The 17,806-nt window shown below is 41.3% G+C and overlaps 2 protein-coding genes across 4 annotated transcripts in view; one reads left to right on the forward strand and one right to left on the reverse strand.

Annotated features, from left to right (window-relative positions):
- STAM (signal transducing adaptor molecule) overlaps positions 1-6,479 on the reverse strand; it is a 62,289-nt gene extending 55,810 nt beyond the window's left edge. Inside the window, exon 1 of one of the 3 annotated variants that reach the window (XM_006765664.2) lies at positions 6,210-6,479. In XM_006765664.2, coding sequence (XP_006765727.1) covers positions 6,210-6,249 — 40 coding nt within the window. In that variant the 5' untranslated portion in view covers positions 6,250-6,479. The remainder of the gene's footprint in view (positions 1-6,209) is intronic. The other 2 variants (XM_015565281.1, XM_006765665.2) reach the window with 2 other exon arrangements.
- The window catches only part of HACD1 (3-hydroxyacyl-CoA dehydratase 1), a 47,903-nt gene continuing 36,548 nt past the window's right edge, over positions 6,452-17,806 (forward strand). Inside the window, exons 1-2 of the mRNA XM_015565283.1 lie at positions 6,452-6,484; positions 6,806-6,849. Coding sequence (XP_015420769.1) covers positions 6,452-6,484; positions 6,806-6,849 — 77 coding nt within the window. The remainder of the gene's footprint in view (positions 6,485-6,805; positions 6,850-17,806) is intronic.

Here is a 17,806-nt window from a genome sequence, read left to right on the forward strand (position 1 = left end):
CCACTCGGGGGATGTCCCCCGGCTGGCTTAGGCCCACTCCCCGGGGGGTCAGGCCTAAGCTGCAGTCAGACATCCTTAGCACTGCTGAGGAGGAGGGAGAGGTTCCTGCCATCACTGCTGGGCTGGCAGCCAGCAGCCTGGCTTGTGGCTGAGCAGAACTCCCCCTGTGGGAGGGCACTGACCACCACAGGGCAGCTCCTGCATTGAGCATCTGCCCCTCTGGTGGTCAGTGTGCATCATAGTGACCAGTCATTCTGTAGTCTGGTCAATTTGCATATTAGCCTTTTATTATATAGGATGGAACAGAATAGAGAACCCAGAAAGAGACCCAAGACATTACAGTCAACTAATATTTGACAAAGGAGGCAAGAGCATAAAATGGAGGGAAGAAAATCTCCAATAAATAGTGTTGCGAAAATTGGACAGATACATGCAAAAAAGTGAAACTAGACCACCACCTTACACCATACACAGCAATAAACTCAAAACGACAATGAGGTATCACCTCACACCTGTCAGAATGGCTACCATCAACTGATCAACAAATGACAAGTGCTGGTGAGGATGTGGAGAAAAAAGAACCCTAATACACTGCTGGTGGAAATGCAAACTGGTGCAGCCATTATAGAAAACAGTATGGAGTTTCCTCAAAAAATTACATATGGATCTGCCATTTAACCCAGTGATCACATTTATAGTAATACATCCTAAGAAACTTGAACCACCAATCAGAAAGAATGTATGCAACCTTATGTTCATAGCAGCACAATTTACAACAGCTAAGATCTGGAAACAGCCCAAGTGCCCATCAGTAGATGAATGGATAAAAAGGCTGTGGTACATTTACATCCTTGAATATTATGCAGCAGTAAAAAAAAAAAGTAGAATCTCTTACTCTTTGAGACCGCATGGAGAGACCTGGAGAGTACCATGCTATGCAAAATAAGTCAGTCAGAGAAAAACAAGTATCACATGATTGTACTTGTATGTGGAACCTAAGTAACAAAATAAACTGATGAAGGGAGTGGATCCAGAGACATGGAAGCATGGAAGAGTGCAGAATCTCAGAGGGAAGGTGGGAGAAGGTAGGTGGGAGGGAGGTAATCAACCAAAGACCTGGTATGCATATATACATAACCCATGGACACAGACAATAGGGTGCTGAAGGTTTGGGGCAGGGGGCAGGGGGGGGGAGGAGCAAATTGGAAGGGGCTAATGGGGGAAAAAGGAGGACATACGTAATACTGTCAACAACAAAGAATTATAAAAAAGAAAAAAGAAAAACCCAAAGCCCAAGGTCCTTCCATTACACCATACTGCAAGAGAATGGGACATTAATATTTATGAAGATTAATCTAGCTGTGGTTTATGACAGGGTGGACTAAGCAAAACAAAGGAAAAACATGTCCAACTGTAGGCTACGAACTGGTCCAAAATAATCTGACTAGTAATGCAAATGCACTATTATAAAAACAAAACTTGATGATTTAGCAGAGGCAGGGGAATGATTCAAAATGCCTCTTGGGTTTCAAGTCAAACTAACTAGAACATTATAAAACTACTCAATAACGGCTGAAGAACCAGACTAGGAAAGGTAAGTTCAATTTTCTGATAGATTTATTTTTTTAGGTGATAACAAAACACTAAATAGAAATACAAGACTGGTACCTGGCCGGTATGGCTCAGTGGTTGAGCAGCAACCTAGGCACCAAGAAGCTACCAGTTGGACTCCTGGTCAGGGCACATGCCCAGGGTTTCCGGCTTGATCCCAGCAGGGGGCATGCAGGAGGCAGCCAATCAATTAACACTTATGTTTCTAATGTCTATTCCTCTCTCTCTAAAATCATTTTTTTTAAAAAAAACCACACATATTTAGAAATACAACACTGCAGATCTATGATAAATAGTTATTGAGTGCTTACTATGTTCTGTCCTTAAGGTACTGGGGATAGAAATGAAAAGTCCTTAGAAGAGAATAAAGGGAGAATAAATGGTGATAGGAGGAGGCTTGACTTGGGGTGGTGAACATACATATAATATACAGATGATGAACTACAGAATTATACACTTGAAACCTGTATAATTTTATTAAACAATGTCACCTCAATAACGGGGTTAAAAAAAAGTTCTTATCCTTATGGGGTTTGTATTCCATACCATCAATCAATCAATCAATCAATGTAGTTGAATACTGCAAAATAATAAGATGGAACAAGAAAACAGTGAGTTGGTAAAGATTAATATTTTTTTTGCAGAAGGTAGTTAGGGAAAGCCTCTCTTATAAACTGTTTTGAACAGTCTTGAATGATGTGATTGAAGACCTTCAAATACCTGAGGGAAGAATATCCCTGGGAAAGCAAACAGCACAAGATAGACACAAAGGCAGTAATGAGCTTAGAGTATTCAGGCCCAAGAGGCTTAGATGAAAGTGAGTGTTTGGGGATCAAAATCACATCAGATACAGGAAGGAGTCAGACAGGGTACCACAGTAAGGAATTGCATTTCCTTGTAAGTGGGATGGGAAGTTACTGGAGAATGCTGAGCAGGTGACATTATCTGACATTTTTCAAAGATCCCTGAGCTTTGTAGATGAGATCTGATTTTATGGGGTAAGAGTGGTAGCAAAGAAAGCCTAATAAAAAGCTTTTGCCATAGTCTATGAAAGAAGTCATGATGACTGGAGTAAAATAATAGTGCTGAGGCAAGGAGAAGTGATGAGATTCTGGATACATTTCAAAGTAGAGCCCAGGCCACTGTGGCTCCATTGGATGGAGCATCATCTCGACACCAAAAGGTCGTGGGCTTGATACCAGGTCAGGACACTTACCCAGATTGGGGGTCAGGGTGTGTACAAGAGGCAACCAAAGTTTCTCTCTCTCTCTCTCTCTCTCTCTCTCTCTCTCTTCTCTCTCTCTCTCTCGCTCTCTCTCTTCTCTCTCTCTCTCTCTCTCTCTCTCTCTTCCTTCCTCATCCCTCTCCCCTTCTCTTCTTTCTAATAAAACAATTACAAAAAATATCCTCAGGTGAAGATTTAAAAAAAAAAAAGTTGCCCCGCCGGCATAGCTCAGTGGTTGAGCATCAACCTAGAAACCAGGAGGTCACAGTTTGATTCCCGTTCAGGGCACACTGTCCTGATAGAATGGATGTGGAGTGTGAAAGGAAATGAAGAATCAATGATGACTCCTAGACAATAGAGATGAGTGACAGGAAATATCAATGATGCCATCTACTGAAATAGATAATGATGAAGGAATGAGTAGAACTATTACTATCTCTATATTCCATATTAAAGAAAACTGAGGCACAGAGTATCTAAGCAACTAGACCAAAGTCATACTGTTGGTAAGCAGCAAACCTGGAAAATGAATTCAGGCAGTGTAGCTCCATAATCTGAATTCTTAAAGCTAAGCTAAACTGCCTCCTAAGACTCTAAGAGAACAAAATTTGAAAGAAGTTCTAGATCTGAGCTCCAGGTTCAGTTCAACATTTGGAAGTCACAAAAAGGATAAACCAAAAACGTCTTAAAAAGGACTTAAAGCAGAAAATCAGAAAAAGTTTGCTGTACTGGAAACCAACTGAATAAAGTATACCAAAGAGGAATGCTAAGAGATCAACAACAGAAAAATGGACTAGGAATTGACTGTTGACTGCTGAATTTGGCAAGATGGAAGTCACTAGGGACTTTGAAATAAAAGCTTGATGGAATGAGTTATATTTATAATTCAAGAGTTGAACTTCACAAGAAATATCCAAAATAAGATCCATTTACTCAGTAACTATTTACTGAATGTTTATTAGTATCAGACACACTACATGCTGGGAACATCATAGTGAACAAAACAAAAATCCCTGTCCTCGTGGAGCTTACATTCTGCTAACATGTCTAGACATTTCTTCGAGAGAAAAGCTATTGCCAGTATTTTGCTTCTTTATATAAAATGCTATATTACATAAATCAGTTCATGAATTCCCTATTCACCATTTCAGTTTATGAATAAAGTAGAAGATAATTTTTAAGTACAAATGTATACTAATGTTAAATGGTAAATAATTATATCAAGTGATTTAGTGAGAGCACTTTAATACCACTGACATACTCAGTTAAATGTATTCTACATGCTATCCTCGTAAACTATTTAACATAGGAGTTTATAAGACTCTGTCCAAGGACTATTTCGGGGGAGTCTCTGACAGGTCTTCTTAGATAACTTTTCATAATATTTTTATACATGGATCATGAGAAGAGAAAATGCCCAAACCTAACTAACTTTAAAAAGTAAGCTTTCCTGGAACAGAACAATGTTCCTATACTCAGGAAACTTACTATCTAGCAAGCTCACATGATACATTCTCAATTCAACAAATATTAAGCACTTATTATATGATTAAATAATTAAAGAGCATTAAAAAAAGGATGCCAAATAATTTGGTAAAGATAAACGGTGTTGCAGGAATTTTGAAGAGAGTGGAGATTATGGTGAGTTAGAGCAGTTCTCAACTGGGAGCTATTTTGTGGGCCTGAGGGACATTTAGCAATTTTTGGAAATCTTTTAAATCATGACTGGGGAAGGGAGGTGCCACTGGCATCTAGTGGGTATTGGTCCGGGATGTTTACATTGCACAGGATAGAACAGAACACATACACATACACCAAAGACATTTATCTGGTCCAAACCATCATACTGTTGCTACTGAAAAACCCTAGGATAGAGTAATCAAGAAACAATTCCTGAGCTGGCCTTTCATCATGAGGACATGTAGAAGGGTAGAAGAAATAAAAGACACAAACATATAAAGGCAAGAAGGAGCCTGCTTTGAACTGGTGGCTGTAGATAGTGAGAAAGGTTTTGACATTAAGAAATTTATCTGATCGCAATGAAAAGGTGCATTAAGAGAGTCAGTAGGATATAAAAGTGAACTGGAAGCTAGATTATAAAAAAACTAGACAAAGGTACTGGAAACGAAAGAAGCAGTTATTAAGAAATTGTTTTACTTTAAGTATTTGCCCTAGAAATGAATGTAATAATTTGTAAAACTACTTAAAGGGCAGCAACCATGTCTTATCAGTACCTCAATTTCTTAAGTCACTGAAGAGTGTCCTGTAAATAGCGTGTGCTAAGTGCTTACTAGATTAAATGCAATTTTTCCAATTAATTATTTACAAGTATTATTGGTGAACTCTAAAGTTCCATCCACTGTACTTAGGACATTCATTTAAACTTGAACCAAAAAAAAAGCCATCATTTAGGTGACTACTATATGAAGGCACTGCAGTAGGCACTTACACATATTATTTAACCATGAAGAGAATGTGTTTTTCTCTCTTTAAAGATGAGGATATTGGGGCCCAAAGCGCTGAAGTGACTTGCCCTTGACTTCACGCAGCTAGGAAGTGGCAGATATAAGATTTAACCCTCTTCTGGCCTTCCCCCGAATCTCCAAGCTTCAGTGATATGCTGTGAGGAAGGGTTAAAAAAGCAAAACCTGACACCCACCATTCACCACGAAAATACAGAGGCAACTCCACTCACAGCTGTCCTTCACCTTTCTTTACTACAACAACTGCAGTCAGATCACCCCAAAATTCTCTCCTCGCAAACTCCAACTCGTGCAGTTAATGCCCTTAAGCCAGAAGAAGATAAACAAAAGCGAACCTGTTGAATCGGTATGGCCGGTCGGTACCTACTGCCAGTGATTCAGAAAAACAAAAGGGGGGAGGGGCATTTTAAATCCCAAACAAACCGGCGCTCTCAGACCCACGGTCCGCGCCCCCACTTCCAGCAGCTCGGGGCCTCCATTCGGCCTCAACTGTGGCCGAGAATCCCACTTGGAGCGCGGACCCAGCATCCCCCCGAGCGGAGGCGCCCCTCCCCAACCCTCCCAGCTCGCTTCTCTCAGCGGCTCGGTCCCAGCACCAGATGCCACGCCAGCTGTTCCTCCCGAGCTCTCTCCGCCGCAACCCTTCGGGCCATTCTTCCCAAACCCACGGTCCCAGCTCAAGGCCCATTCCGCGGGCTCCCGGAGTCCCATCTTCCTTCAAAGAGGATGCGCCAAGCCCGCGACCTCCTTCTCCGAACTCTTAAGGTTGGAGCCTCGGGTAAGGGGGACACAGCCTGGCCTGGCCCCGGGGTCCGGAGCGTCCGCAGAGAGCGGGCAGAGTGGGGCTGCAGTCCGGGGGGCGGTGCACCGGGAGCGGCAGGAGCACTTACCGACATCCTGATCGAAGGGATTCGTGGCAAAGAGAGGCATCTCCACCGCGTGCCGAGGTGTCCGCAGGGACTCCCCGTCGACACCACGGGAGTCAGGGTGCGACGGAGGAAGGAGGACCCCTCAGGCAAAAACAGCGACTGACACGGACCCTACGGGGTCCGCGACAGGCTATGGTCTCACCGAACCCCCAGCAACGGCGGCGGCAGTAGCGACAGCAGCGGCCACGGCTAAGGAGCCCAGAATGGCCCCCGCGTGGAGCCTGTCGGGAATCGGGGTGACCTCAGCGCTGCCTGCCCAGAATCTGCCCAGAAACTGCCCCTCCAAAACAGGTCCAACCAAAGCGTCCCCTCCACCCGACTTCTCTTTTGATTAATCATACAGGAGAGTAGCAATAATGCCTGCGTTTTCTTCTTGTGCCTTGGTTGGCAGTCTGAGGGGCACGGGGTCCTCCAGGCGCGCGGAAGCCGACTAACAATCCCAGGAGTGAAAGGGGCTGGGAAAGAAAAGGGGTCGCGTTTGTGTTGAGCAAGACCCCTTCTCCCCCCTTCCGTTGGTGGTCCCCCCCCCCCTTCCGTTGGTGGTCCTAACTTTGTAGTTCAATGGAGGGGGGTGGGAACGCCTGCATTTGGAGTCAACAAGGTAGAGAGGCTATGAGTAATTTGCTGTCCGCGGTGACAAGCTTGCTTGGATGAAGTCATGTGAGCTGGACGGCTGGGCTGGGATCCCTGGAGAGGGGAGTGTCGGGCGCTCCCGGGAGAGGGCTCAGGTCTCGCTGGCACCTTCCCCAGCGTCTCCCCGCACGCCCGGCTGCAGAATCCCTGGAAAACGCTTCTAGTTGGGCGTTGGTGGGGACTGACTAACTGTGCAGTCACTAGGCAGCTGTGCTGGTTGGAAAATAAGTGTCATAACCCAAGAATGCCCCCCCTAAACCGAGCAAAAAAGAAAACTGAAAAATGGAACTAGAAATTGATTTGTGAATCCTAACCACTTAAAATGTTTACTTACTAATTTCACTTATGTTTATTTAACAAATGTCGAAATTTTAAGGAGCATCTGCTAGATGTTGCGTCCCATTTGGAACAAACAGCATCTTGCAGGAGAACTGAAATTAGGTAAATTGTGTCCAAAAATAGAGCATTTCCAAATGTAGCATGTAAACAAATGTTTGCAAAATGTCAGCAACAGTATTAGTAGTGGTGTACAAAGAGTGCTTACAAACATCCATTAAGAATGAAGTTCCATTTCTAAAAGTGAAAATGCAAATTAAAGTAGTATTTGGATACATTTTTGTCATTCAGACAGAATTAGAAATGTGGAATCATACATTCGCACTGTTGAATCAAGTGTAAATTAATATGTTCTTCCTCAAGGAAATATTTGTAACCAAAGCCTTTAAAAATGTGAACACCTTTGTACCCAGCAATTCTACTTTTTGAAATTTATCCCAAAGACATACTTTAAGAACATGAGCAAAGATATTCATAACAACATTGCATATATTACCAAAGCATTGATCACCACTAAAATGTCCAATATTAAGAGATCAGACAAATTACTTCACTTCTTGGGGCCCCAGTTTCCTCTTCTGTAAGAAACAGGAGAAATAATAGGGTTGTGAAGATCAAGTGGATTAATACAAGTGAAACCCTTAGTTGATTAGCATATAGTAAGCATTAAATAAGTATAAGCAATAGTTATAATTAGTATTGGTCCAGTAAATACAGTAGACACGCTGTACTAGTAAAAACTCCACAGCTGTTAAAAGTGATAATATAGATCTATCTTTACATAGAATGACATCTAAATATATACGTTTTTAAAATCAGGTTACAAAACCATGAAGAATTACAAAATAACCCAGATTTTTTAAGTCTGAAAGGAAATACATGAGAATATTATTACATGATCCTCTCTGAGTGATAAGATTTGGGTTGGTTTTTAGTTTTCTATGCAGTTTGTGTTTTTCAAATATTTTAATGAGCCAACTTTCAAAAGCAGAAAAAAGTAAAAACATAATGTAAAAAGATGTGGTACATTTGTAACACTGGTTCTTAACATTTTGAGGAGCCGGTGCCAAAAGCTTATTTGTGTTTCATTCTGACAGTATAAAATTCATCCTAAACATCACTATTGGTATGTGAACCAGAGAATTTTCTATCAAAAACCAGTTGTTGATTCCTGGGCTGACAGAATCAGGGAAGAACTTGTCCGCCTCAAGTCTCTGAGCAGAGCTGGGACACATTATTATAATCACCTTGTATCATAGCCAAATGTTTATGGAAATGCATTTGGATGTGCTTTGTGGTTCAGTAATGAGACTGAATTATTCTGTTGCCAACAATAATCTATGGATCAAATTGTTCAAGCCTTGATTATCAATATGTGAGCACTGGGAATAGTGAAGCACTGGGAATTGTTCATCTTGATAGCATTATCTATATATTCTGACTTAGAATATGACTTAGAAGGATGGCTTTAGCTATTTGGGGCTTTTATGATTAATATGCTGTAAATAATAAACATTTCTAAATGTAAAGTTTTTAACATTATTATGTTTAACATAAAAGCCAAATATAAAAAAGTGAAATGAGTTTGTATTTTGAGGTTAGCTTTTCATTATTAGTCCTTAAAACATTGAAACTGCAGGAGTTTCATTTTTACTATAGTTTTAAAAACACTGTAGAAACTTTATGTCAATTTCACATTCAAATATTTCTGTAATATGTGTTTACTAAATTCTGTGGTTAATTTTAAAATGCTAAATCTTTGGTTTAATTTTGAAATTTCTTATACATTAAAAAAAGCAGCATGCAAATGGAGCTACTTCAAAAAAATCTATAAGTTTCATGTGTAGGGGGAAAATATCCTAGGAAAAGTATTAACACTACTTTAGTTCACACCCTCATTATCTCTTAGATGAATGATTGCATTCACCTCCTACCGGGGTTTTCTCCTTTCCTTATAGACTGAAGTGTGTCCTCCCAAAATTCATAGGTTGATATTCATAATATCAGTGCGGTACTATTTGGAGATGGGGCCTTTGGTGGATGATTAAGTAATGATTAGGTTTCAATGAGATCAGGAGGTTGAGGTCCTCTTGATGGGATTAGTAAGAGGAAACACCATGTAAGCACACAGTGAGAAGGCAGCTATGTCTGCAAGCCAGGACTAAACCCATACAGGCACCCTGATCTAGGATCCAGTCTCCAGAACTAAAAAATAAATAAATTTCTATTATTTAAGCCACACAGTCTGTGGTCATTTCTTATGGCAGTCAAGCTAATACACCTGCCTACATCCCAACCATTCTCCAAACCTGTACTACAATGATTTTTCCAGCACGCAAACCTGATCATATTCCTATGAAATTCTCACATGGTTCCTCAGCCACTCGGTCATTCAATACATATTTATTAACTCCTTATTTGTGCCAAGTACCATTCTAGAAACTGGAAATGCCATAGGGATAAAAGCTCTATGTGAGATAACCATTTTCGGAGTCTAATAACCTATGGGAAAGACAGTCATTAAATAAATGATACATTAGCTGCATGATTACAAGCATGCAGATCAGCCTCCTGCCTTCAGGATTAAATCCTAACTCTTTAGTACTACATCATTACTGAACTGGTCCCTGAATACCTCATGTCACAGTTTTTTGTTTTTATCACATTTTCAAATTTTTTTTATTCTTTATTTTTATTGATGAATGTATTACAGATGTTCACTTTTCCCCCATCTATCCCCTTCATCCCTCCCACCCCTCCCCTCAGGCTCCTTAGAGTTTATTCATATCCCCTACTTTAGTTTTTCTGATGCCCCCAGACTTTCCATGGCTTTAAACAAGCAGTTCTTTTTGCCTTTCCTGCTCTGATTCTATACCTTCTATAAACCTGTATTTCATTTTTCAGAAGCCTTTCCTGGTGGAGTACCTGACTGGAAATAAGCATGTAATAAAGATTTGTTCATTGGATATTGGCCACCTCTATCACAGCACTTAATGGTATTCTATTTGTTCCAGGTGTTTTTTACTATGTAAAAATTACCCCAAAGTTGGTATTTTAGGACAACAGTCATTATTTCTTTTGCTTGCAAATTGGAAATGTGGTCAGTGTTCCTCGAGCACAGCTTGCCTGTCTCGCTCCGTATCAGCAGGGATGGCTCAAAGGGTGGGATGATGACACCTGTGGCTGCGATCTTTTGAAAACTTACACAATTAACGAGTCTAGCAGTTGACGCTGGCAGTTGGTTGGGTCATTGGGTTGTTAGTCAAAACAACTACAGGGAACCTCCTAAGTGACTGTTTGGTTCCTCCCATAAACTGGACCGTGAACATTTCGAGACTCAGGAAAAGGAAACTATCACTGTCCTAAGACCTGAGTTAGGAAATGGGCACGGCATTATTTCAGTCATATTGTACTGGAAAAGGAGTCACAGTGCCTATACCAGGGGTGGCCAAGTTTTTGACTCGAGGGCCACAATGGGTTCTTAAACTGGACCGGAGGGCCGGAACAAAAGCATGGATGGAGTGTTTGTGTGAACTAATATAAATTCAAAGTAAACATCATTACATAAAAGGGTACGGTCTTTTTTTTTTTTTTTTTTTTAGTTTTATTCATTTCAAACGGACCGGATCTGGCCGGCGGGCCATAGTTTGCCCGGCTGGAAGGAGAAGAAATCTCCCTTCTTGGTGGAAGGAATATTAAAGAATGTGGGGCCACATTTGAAAGCTACCGCAATATTGTAACTTTTAGTCTGTGATTCATTTATCTTTGTATTTCTGGGCTTTTCATAGTAAGTGTTCCATAAACATGTGTTAAATGTAGTAAATAAAGGGTATGATTAAAATAGCATACTACCATTTCCAGCCACAAGGGATTAACAGGATCTGGACTTTTCATCATATCCAAATAGAACACTGGAAAAAAAGGAAACAATTTCAAACATGGGACAATAGACTGTGATCCCAAGGAGAACGGAAACAGGCAATAAGTCCCATGATTGCTGCTGCATTAGGCCTACAAGTCATTTTATGAGCTGTGCCATATGGATGGGAAACCCAAAAAGAGCCAGAAGTTGTTACTGTATAAATCAGTTTGGGGAACCCCAGGGGCTACAATTTGGAGGACAGAACACTGGGAGAGTGCTGTTATGAAAAGAAAAGACTCCAAAAGTCTGCACAGGAATTATCTTGAGACTCTAGCTGACTGCTAATCTAGTCATGGATATTGTAAATCTCTACAAGTCTGAGTAAAGAACTTTCAAGGTAAGGACTATTACAAATTATAGTAGACTTCTAATCAAACTATGCAAAATAAAAAATAACAGTGGAACAGTACCTTTAAAGTCCTAAACTTAAAAATTGTCAACCTAGATTTCTCTATCAGCAAAAATATATTTCAAAAATGAAGATGATGTCCCTCTCCTGGGTAGAGTTGCACCTGGATTGGTGATGCTTGTCTCATATCAGCCAGGGACAAAGTAACTCTTTGTTTATCCCAGCTTGGTTTTTGGTCTGTCCCTGTGCCTGGTTCATGCCCTGGATGCATCAGAAAACAAAACAAAAAAAGAAGGTGAAATCACAAATTACGTACAAAAAATATCATCACCAGCAGAGACCTATTCACTGAGAAATGTTAAAACATACAAACTAAAGTAGCTTCTTTAGACCAAAGCACTGCCTCCATGATATTACTCCTCATGTAGGCATGAAGAACATCAGAAGGATCATGAATTTCTAATTTTAAATTTCTTTAAAAACATTATTAACTATATATTATGGGGCTGACAACGTAGGGTAGAAGTAAAATATAGGAAAACAGTAACACAAAGGATGGAAGAAGGAAAATAGAAATATAGTGTTGGAAGAGTTCTTATATTACACATAAAGTGGTATAAATATTATTCAAAAGTAGTCTGATAAGTTAAAAATGTATACTGCAAGCCCTAGAGCAATACCCTCCCCCTCCCCCCAAAATCAAATAAAGGTGATAGACAATGGTGGAAATAAATGGAATTTTAAAAAATTAAAATAATTCCATTTATTTCCACAATTGACTATCCTATCTAATAAAGAGGGAATATGCTAATTGACCCTCATGCCATCACAAAGATGGCGGCGCCCACAGCCAATAAGGAGGGGATATGCTAATTGACTTCCCTCAAAGATGGCGACGCCCACAACCACAAGATGGAGGCACCCAGTCCCCTCAACCACCCAGGGCCGGCCTGAGTTGCAGGCAAGCCTCCGATGTTGGCTGCCTGGGGCGACCAAGCTGGTGGGGGGGGTCATGAGGGGCAACCAGGCTCATGGGGTGGGGGGCAGTTAGAGGGCAATTGGATGAGCAACACTCACCAGCTGGTCAGGGTTTGTGGTCATCCAGCTGTCTCAGTTTGCAGCTGGTACATCCTGAAGGATCTTTGAAAATGAAGACCTCACCAAGGAATCTGCTTCTCCCCAGCATTTGCCATTCAAAGACTTTTCAAAAGCTTTCATGGACATTAAAATAAGTCCAGATTTTCAAAACAGATAACTCCAATTTTGAAGGTAATTTAAAGTTTCTGGGAAGAATGAAAGTTGTATGTGCTTACTATAGCAACATTTACAAGAAAAAAGTCATCTTCATTCTCAGGTTCCCTGTATTACGTATGTGCCGATGTAGATGTTTCCCAAAGGAGCATTTAAAATGTTAATTTAAAATTTTTTATTGATTGATTTTTAGAGAGAGAAACATCCATTTGTTGTTCCACTTATTTATGCATTCATTGGTTGATTCTTGTATGTGCTCTTATTGGAGATCGAACCCACGAGCTTAGCATATAAGGAGAGTGCTCTAACCAACTGAGCCACCCAGTCAGAGCTAAAATATTAATTTTTATATTGTGCTTAGTCTAACATAATTAATGTTTATAATGGCATGTGTGCCTGTTTTGTTTCATTTTCATGATCAATTTTGTAAGGTATGAAATGGTTCTCCAGGAATGAAGTTCTTACCTATAAGAATAACAATTCTATAGATTAGAAAGATTTTACTCACAAAGATTTGACTTTCAACTGCCAGCCTAGAACCAAATTTGTATAGATGGATTCTGTTTTAGAGGAGATTCTAGATAAATTCAACCCGAGGACATTACTGTGACTCTGTTTCCACATCAATAAGAAATTGGATTAATTCTAATATTTCTTCCAAACCACAGTGCTCAACTTAACATTTTCTAGATTAATGCCTCTGTTTTGAGATTTCTCACTCTTCACATTTGAGTTCTCATTCTCTTTCTTTACTAGCCAACCAGAGGAGCCACCACTGCTGCGAGCATTTGCTTTTAATTGTATTCCATAACTTCTGCTGTATTTCACAATACTCTCCTCTGGAGTCCACCAGCTTTCTTCTCTCCCAATGGCATTACTTCATGTTAATGATATTGCTGCTCTTATCCTGTTGAAATTACCACACCAAACCTGGGCAAGTTTCATCCCCATATGCTAAAAACATGCATTTATGGATTACTAACATCACTAACACAAGTCACTAAACGTATATGATTTCAAGATTTTTCCTAAGAGTATGATAATCCAGATAGTATGGTACTGGTGTATAGACAGATGAATAGAACAGAATAGATATTTCAGAAATACAACTATACGTATATGGGCACTGATTTTTGACAAAGGTACAAAAGCAATTCAGTGAAGCCTTGTCAACAAATGTTCACAGATGCTTGATTTGTAACTGAAAAAACCCAAGTGTCTAAATATGAATGAATAAACGAATTATCTGGTGAGTAGATAAATAAATTGTGGGGTATCCATAGAATGGGGTACTTACTGCTCAGCAGTAAAGGGGAGTGAATTATTGATACACACCATAGCATGGCTGAATCTCTAATTTGGGGCCAGTTACATAATTTGTGAGACACAGTGAAAAATAAAAATATAGGTCCCCTTGCTCATATATTATTAGGAATTTCAGAACAGTGACAATAGAGCATTAAACTAAGTGCCAGGCCCTTTTAAGCACAGGGTCCTGTGGGACTGCATAGGTCCCATGCCCATGAACCTGGACTTGCTCAAAATAATTATTTGAGGGAAATAAGCCAGACAAAAAAGAATATATATATGTATGACCTCATTTATATAAAATTATTGGAAATTGCAAGCTAATCTGTCGTGATAAAAAGCTGGTCAGTGGTTGCCTGGGGACATTCAGAGGATGGGATGGGGCAGGAGGAAGAGATTAAAAGTAGCACAGGGAGCCTGGCCTGCGTCGCTGGCCTGGCTTAGTGGTTGAGTGTCAACCTATGAACCAGGAGGTCAAGGTTTGACTCCTGGTCAGAGCACATGCTCAGGCTGTGGGCTACTAGTATAGCCTCAGTGTGGGGTCTGCAGTAGGTAGCTGATCAATGATTCTCTCTCATCATTGATGTTCCTATCTCTCTCTCTCCCTCTCCCTTCCTCCCTGAAATCAATAAAAATATATTTTAAAAAATACAACATAAAAATAAAGTACCACAGGGAAACTTGGGGGGATGATGGATATGTTCACTATTTTGATTGTGGAAAAGATTTCAGAGATGATACACATGTCAAAACTTATTAAATGATGCATTTAAAATAGATTCATTTTACTGTATGTCAATTATCCCTCAACAGAGCTATTAAAATTGCAAAATATTGATTGACCTCTGAGAAGCCTTTTTCAAAATATAGTCACGCTCTCTAATATGCAATTCTTCCCCACAGACAAAATATACACAAACGTAAGTTAAATAAAAGCAGAAGACAGTCTAGAATTAACTGCTAAAATGAATGACATTTTAACAATACAAACTGTTTTAGCCAGGGGAAATAAGCATCCAGTATGAGTTGGAGTGGTCAGGGAAAGACAGTTGAAAGAATTGGTATTGAATGCAGCCATGAAGAGTGAATGAGATTTATGAAAACAAGAAAGAAGGCAAAATAGCTTTTTGGGTAGTATGCTAAGAATGGACAATTGGATTAGTTAATGGAAAATGAATAGACCTGCTTTAATGGATCATAGTATTTTGGTGATAGGTACTTAATAAGAAATAATGTTCTACTAGAGACAGAGAAGCATGGATAAGATGCTCAAACCTCAGAGGGAAGGCAGGGGAGGGTGGGGCTAAGGGGGAGAGATCAACCAAAGGACATGTATGCATGCATGTAAGCATAACCAATGGATACAGACACGGGGAATGAGAGCATGAGTGGGGGATGGGGGAATAAGGACACATTTGTAATATCTTAATAAAGGAAAAAAATGTCAAAAAAAAGAAAAGAAAAGAAATAATGTTCTATTGGCTCCCCTGGCCTCAGGTTATAGTAGAAAGCCCTGAAGGCAACTTAAGTAATCAGTTTTTATCCTAAATGCAAGGGCTAATCTATCTACACTAATAAAAGAGAAACATGGTAATTGGCGTACAGCCGCTACCCTTTTCATTGGCTAATCAGCGAGATATGCAAATTAACTGTCAGCCAAGATGGCGGCCGGCAGCCAGGCAGCTTGAAATTAACATGAGGCTTGCTTGCCTCAGTGACGGAGGACTCCACCATCCCCGCCTGCGGCTACAGGCCTCTGAGCCTGCAGTTTAAGAAACTGTAACAAATACTGCTGGACTTCAGGCAGCAGATTCGCAACATTGTAAGCAAAGGTCAGAAACCTACTTTCAGCCACGGAGGCCTAAGAGCTGGAGCCAAGCCTCAAAGCTAAAGCTGCCCAAGAATAAAAAAAAAAAGAAAAAAGAAAAAAAGGAGCAGTTGGGAGCTTCAGTCACCTCCAGCCTGAAAACAGCCCTCAGCCCCTCACCCAGACTGGCCAGGCACCCCAGGGGGGACCCCTACTCTGAATGGTGTGTGACCAGTTGCAAACAGCCATCATCCCCTCACTCAGGCTAGCCAGGCACCCCAGTGGGGACCCCCACCCTGATCCAGGACACCCTTCAGGGCAAACCAGCCGGTCCCACCCATGCAACCAGGCCTCTACCCTATATAGTAAAAGGGTAATATGCCTCCCAGCACCGGGATCAGCGGAGCCATGAGGCCTCCCGGTACCGGGATCAGCGTGACGGGGCAGCGCCCAAACCCCCTGATCGCCCTTCGGCTCTGTGTGCGACAGGGGGTGGGGCCACAACCTCCCTATCCACCCTGCTCTGTTCCTGACAGGGGAAGGGGCCCCAACCCCCTGATTGGCCCTGCTCTGTGCGTGACAGGGTACAGAGCCCCAACCCCCCTGATGGGCCCTGCTCTGTGCATGACAGGGGGTGGCACTGCAACCTCCCCATCGACCCTGCCTTGAGTGTGACAGGGGATGGTGTCCCAACCCCCCAATCGGCCCTACCCTGCGCGTGACTGAGGGTGGCATTGCAACCTCCCGATCCACCCTGCTCTGAGCATGACAGGGGGTGGTGCCCCAACTCCCCAATTGGCCCTGCTCTGAGCCCGACCAGGGGCTGCACCTAGGGATTGGGCCTGCCCTCTGCCACCCGGGAGCAGGCCTAAGCCAGCAGGTCATTATCTCCCGAGGGGTCCCAGACTGCAAGAGGGCACAGGCCAGGCTGAGGGACCCCCCTCCCCCGAGTGCACAAATTTTTGTGCACCGGGCCTCTAGTAGATTGATAAAATAAAAGATGTTCTGAGAAATCAAACCCTCTTTGCTTTCAATTAGGCTACCTCAATTTTCTCTACCTCAAAATATCTCTATCTCCAATTTTCATTCCTTTCTGAAAAAAAACCTGTCTTTTCTCTTTCAAACCCAATTTCTCTGATCTGGCTTCCTAATCCTTTACTATCCAACAATTAGAGGGATCTTGCTTCATAAAATAGCCTATTTCACATAGACAATCAATCTCTCTGTATCTTATGGCACCTTCACGTCAGCAAATAAACAAAAACTTTTTTTTCCTTTGTTGTGTCTCAAGGTATCTCCTTATTTATTCCCCGCTTCATGCTGAAAGTGACCACCAACGTAGTTCTGGCCTTTATGACTTCTCTCCTAGACGACTGATCTCATTTCCTGAATCTCCCTTCCTCTCCTCCCATTCCAATCTATTCAATACATTGTTCCCAAACCTTTGAAAAGAGGTTTTTTTAATATGGTTTTCCTTCTCACAAGTCTTCAGAAGTTCACCGCTGCCTTTTAAAATAGGTGGAAAATGGAAGAAACATGAGTCCTGATGGAATCAGAATCCTAGACTTTGGGAGATAAAAACTCCTTATTTGTATAAGCCATTGTTTGATAGATTTTCTTCTGGTTTCAGTCGAGTATATTCCTGACATAAATATTAATGATTCATATCTCATAGTTCAAATTTTGTGAATTAAAAACTCTTCTTTCTTAAAATCCTATCTAATAATAGACAAACATGGTAATTAACCTTACCTCTGACATGCTTCCCATTGGCTAATCAGGGTGATATGCAAATTAACTGCCAACCAAAACGGCATCCGGCAGCCAGGCAGCTGAAGCAAACAGGAGGCTTCCTTGCTCCAGTGATGGAGGAAGCCAGGTTCCCAGCCTGCCGCCGCCCAGCTCTGAGCTTGCACTCTAAGCAACTATGTTGCAATTATAGAAGCTAACCA

This window comes from Myotis davidii, unplaced genomic scaffold (assembly GCF_000327345.1).
Source record: "Myotis davidii unplaced genomic scaffold, ASM32734v1 scaffold980, whole genome shotgun sequence".
Taxonomy (NCBI): Eukaryota; Metazoa; Chordata; class Mammalia; order Chiroptera; family Vespertilionidae; genus Myotis; species Myotis davidii.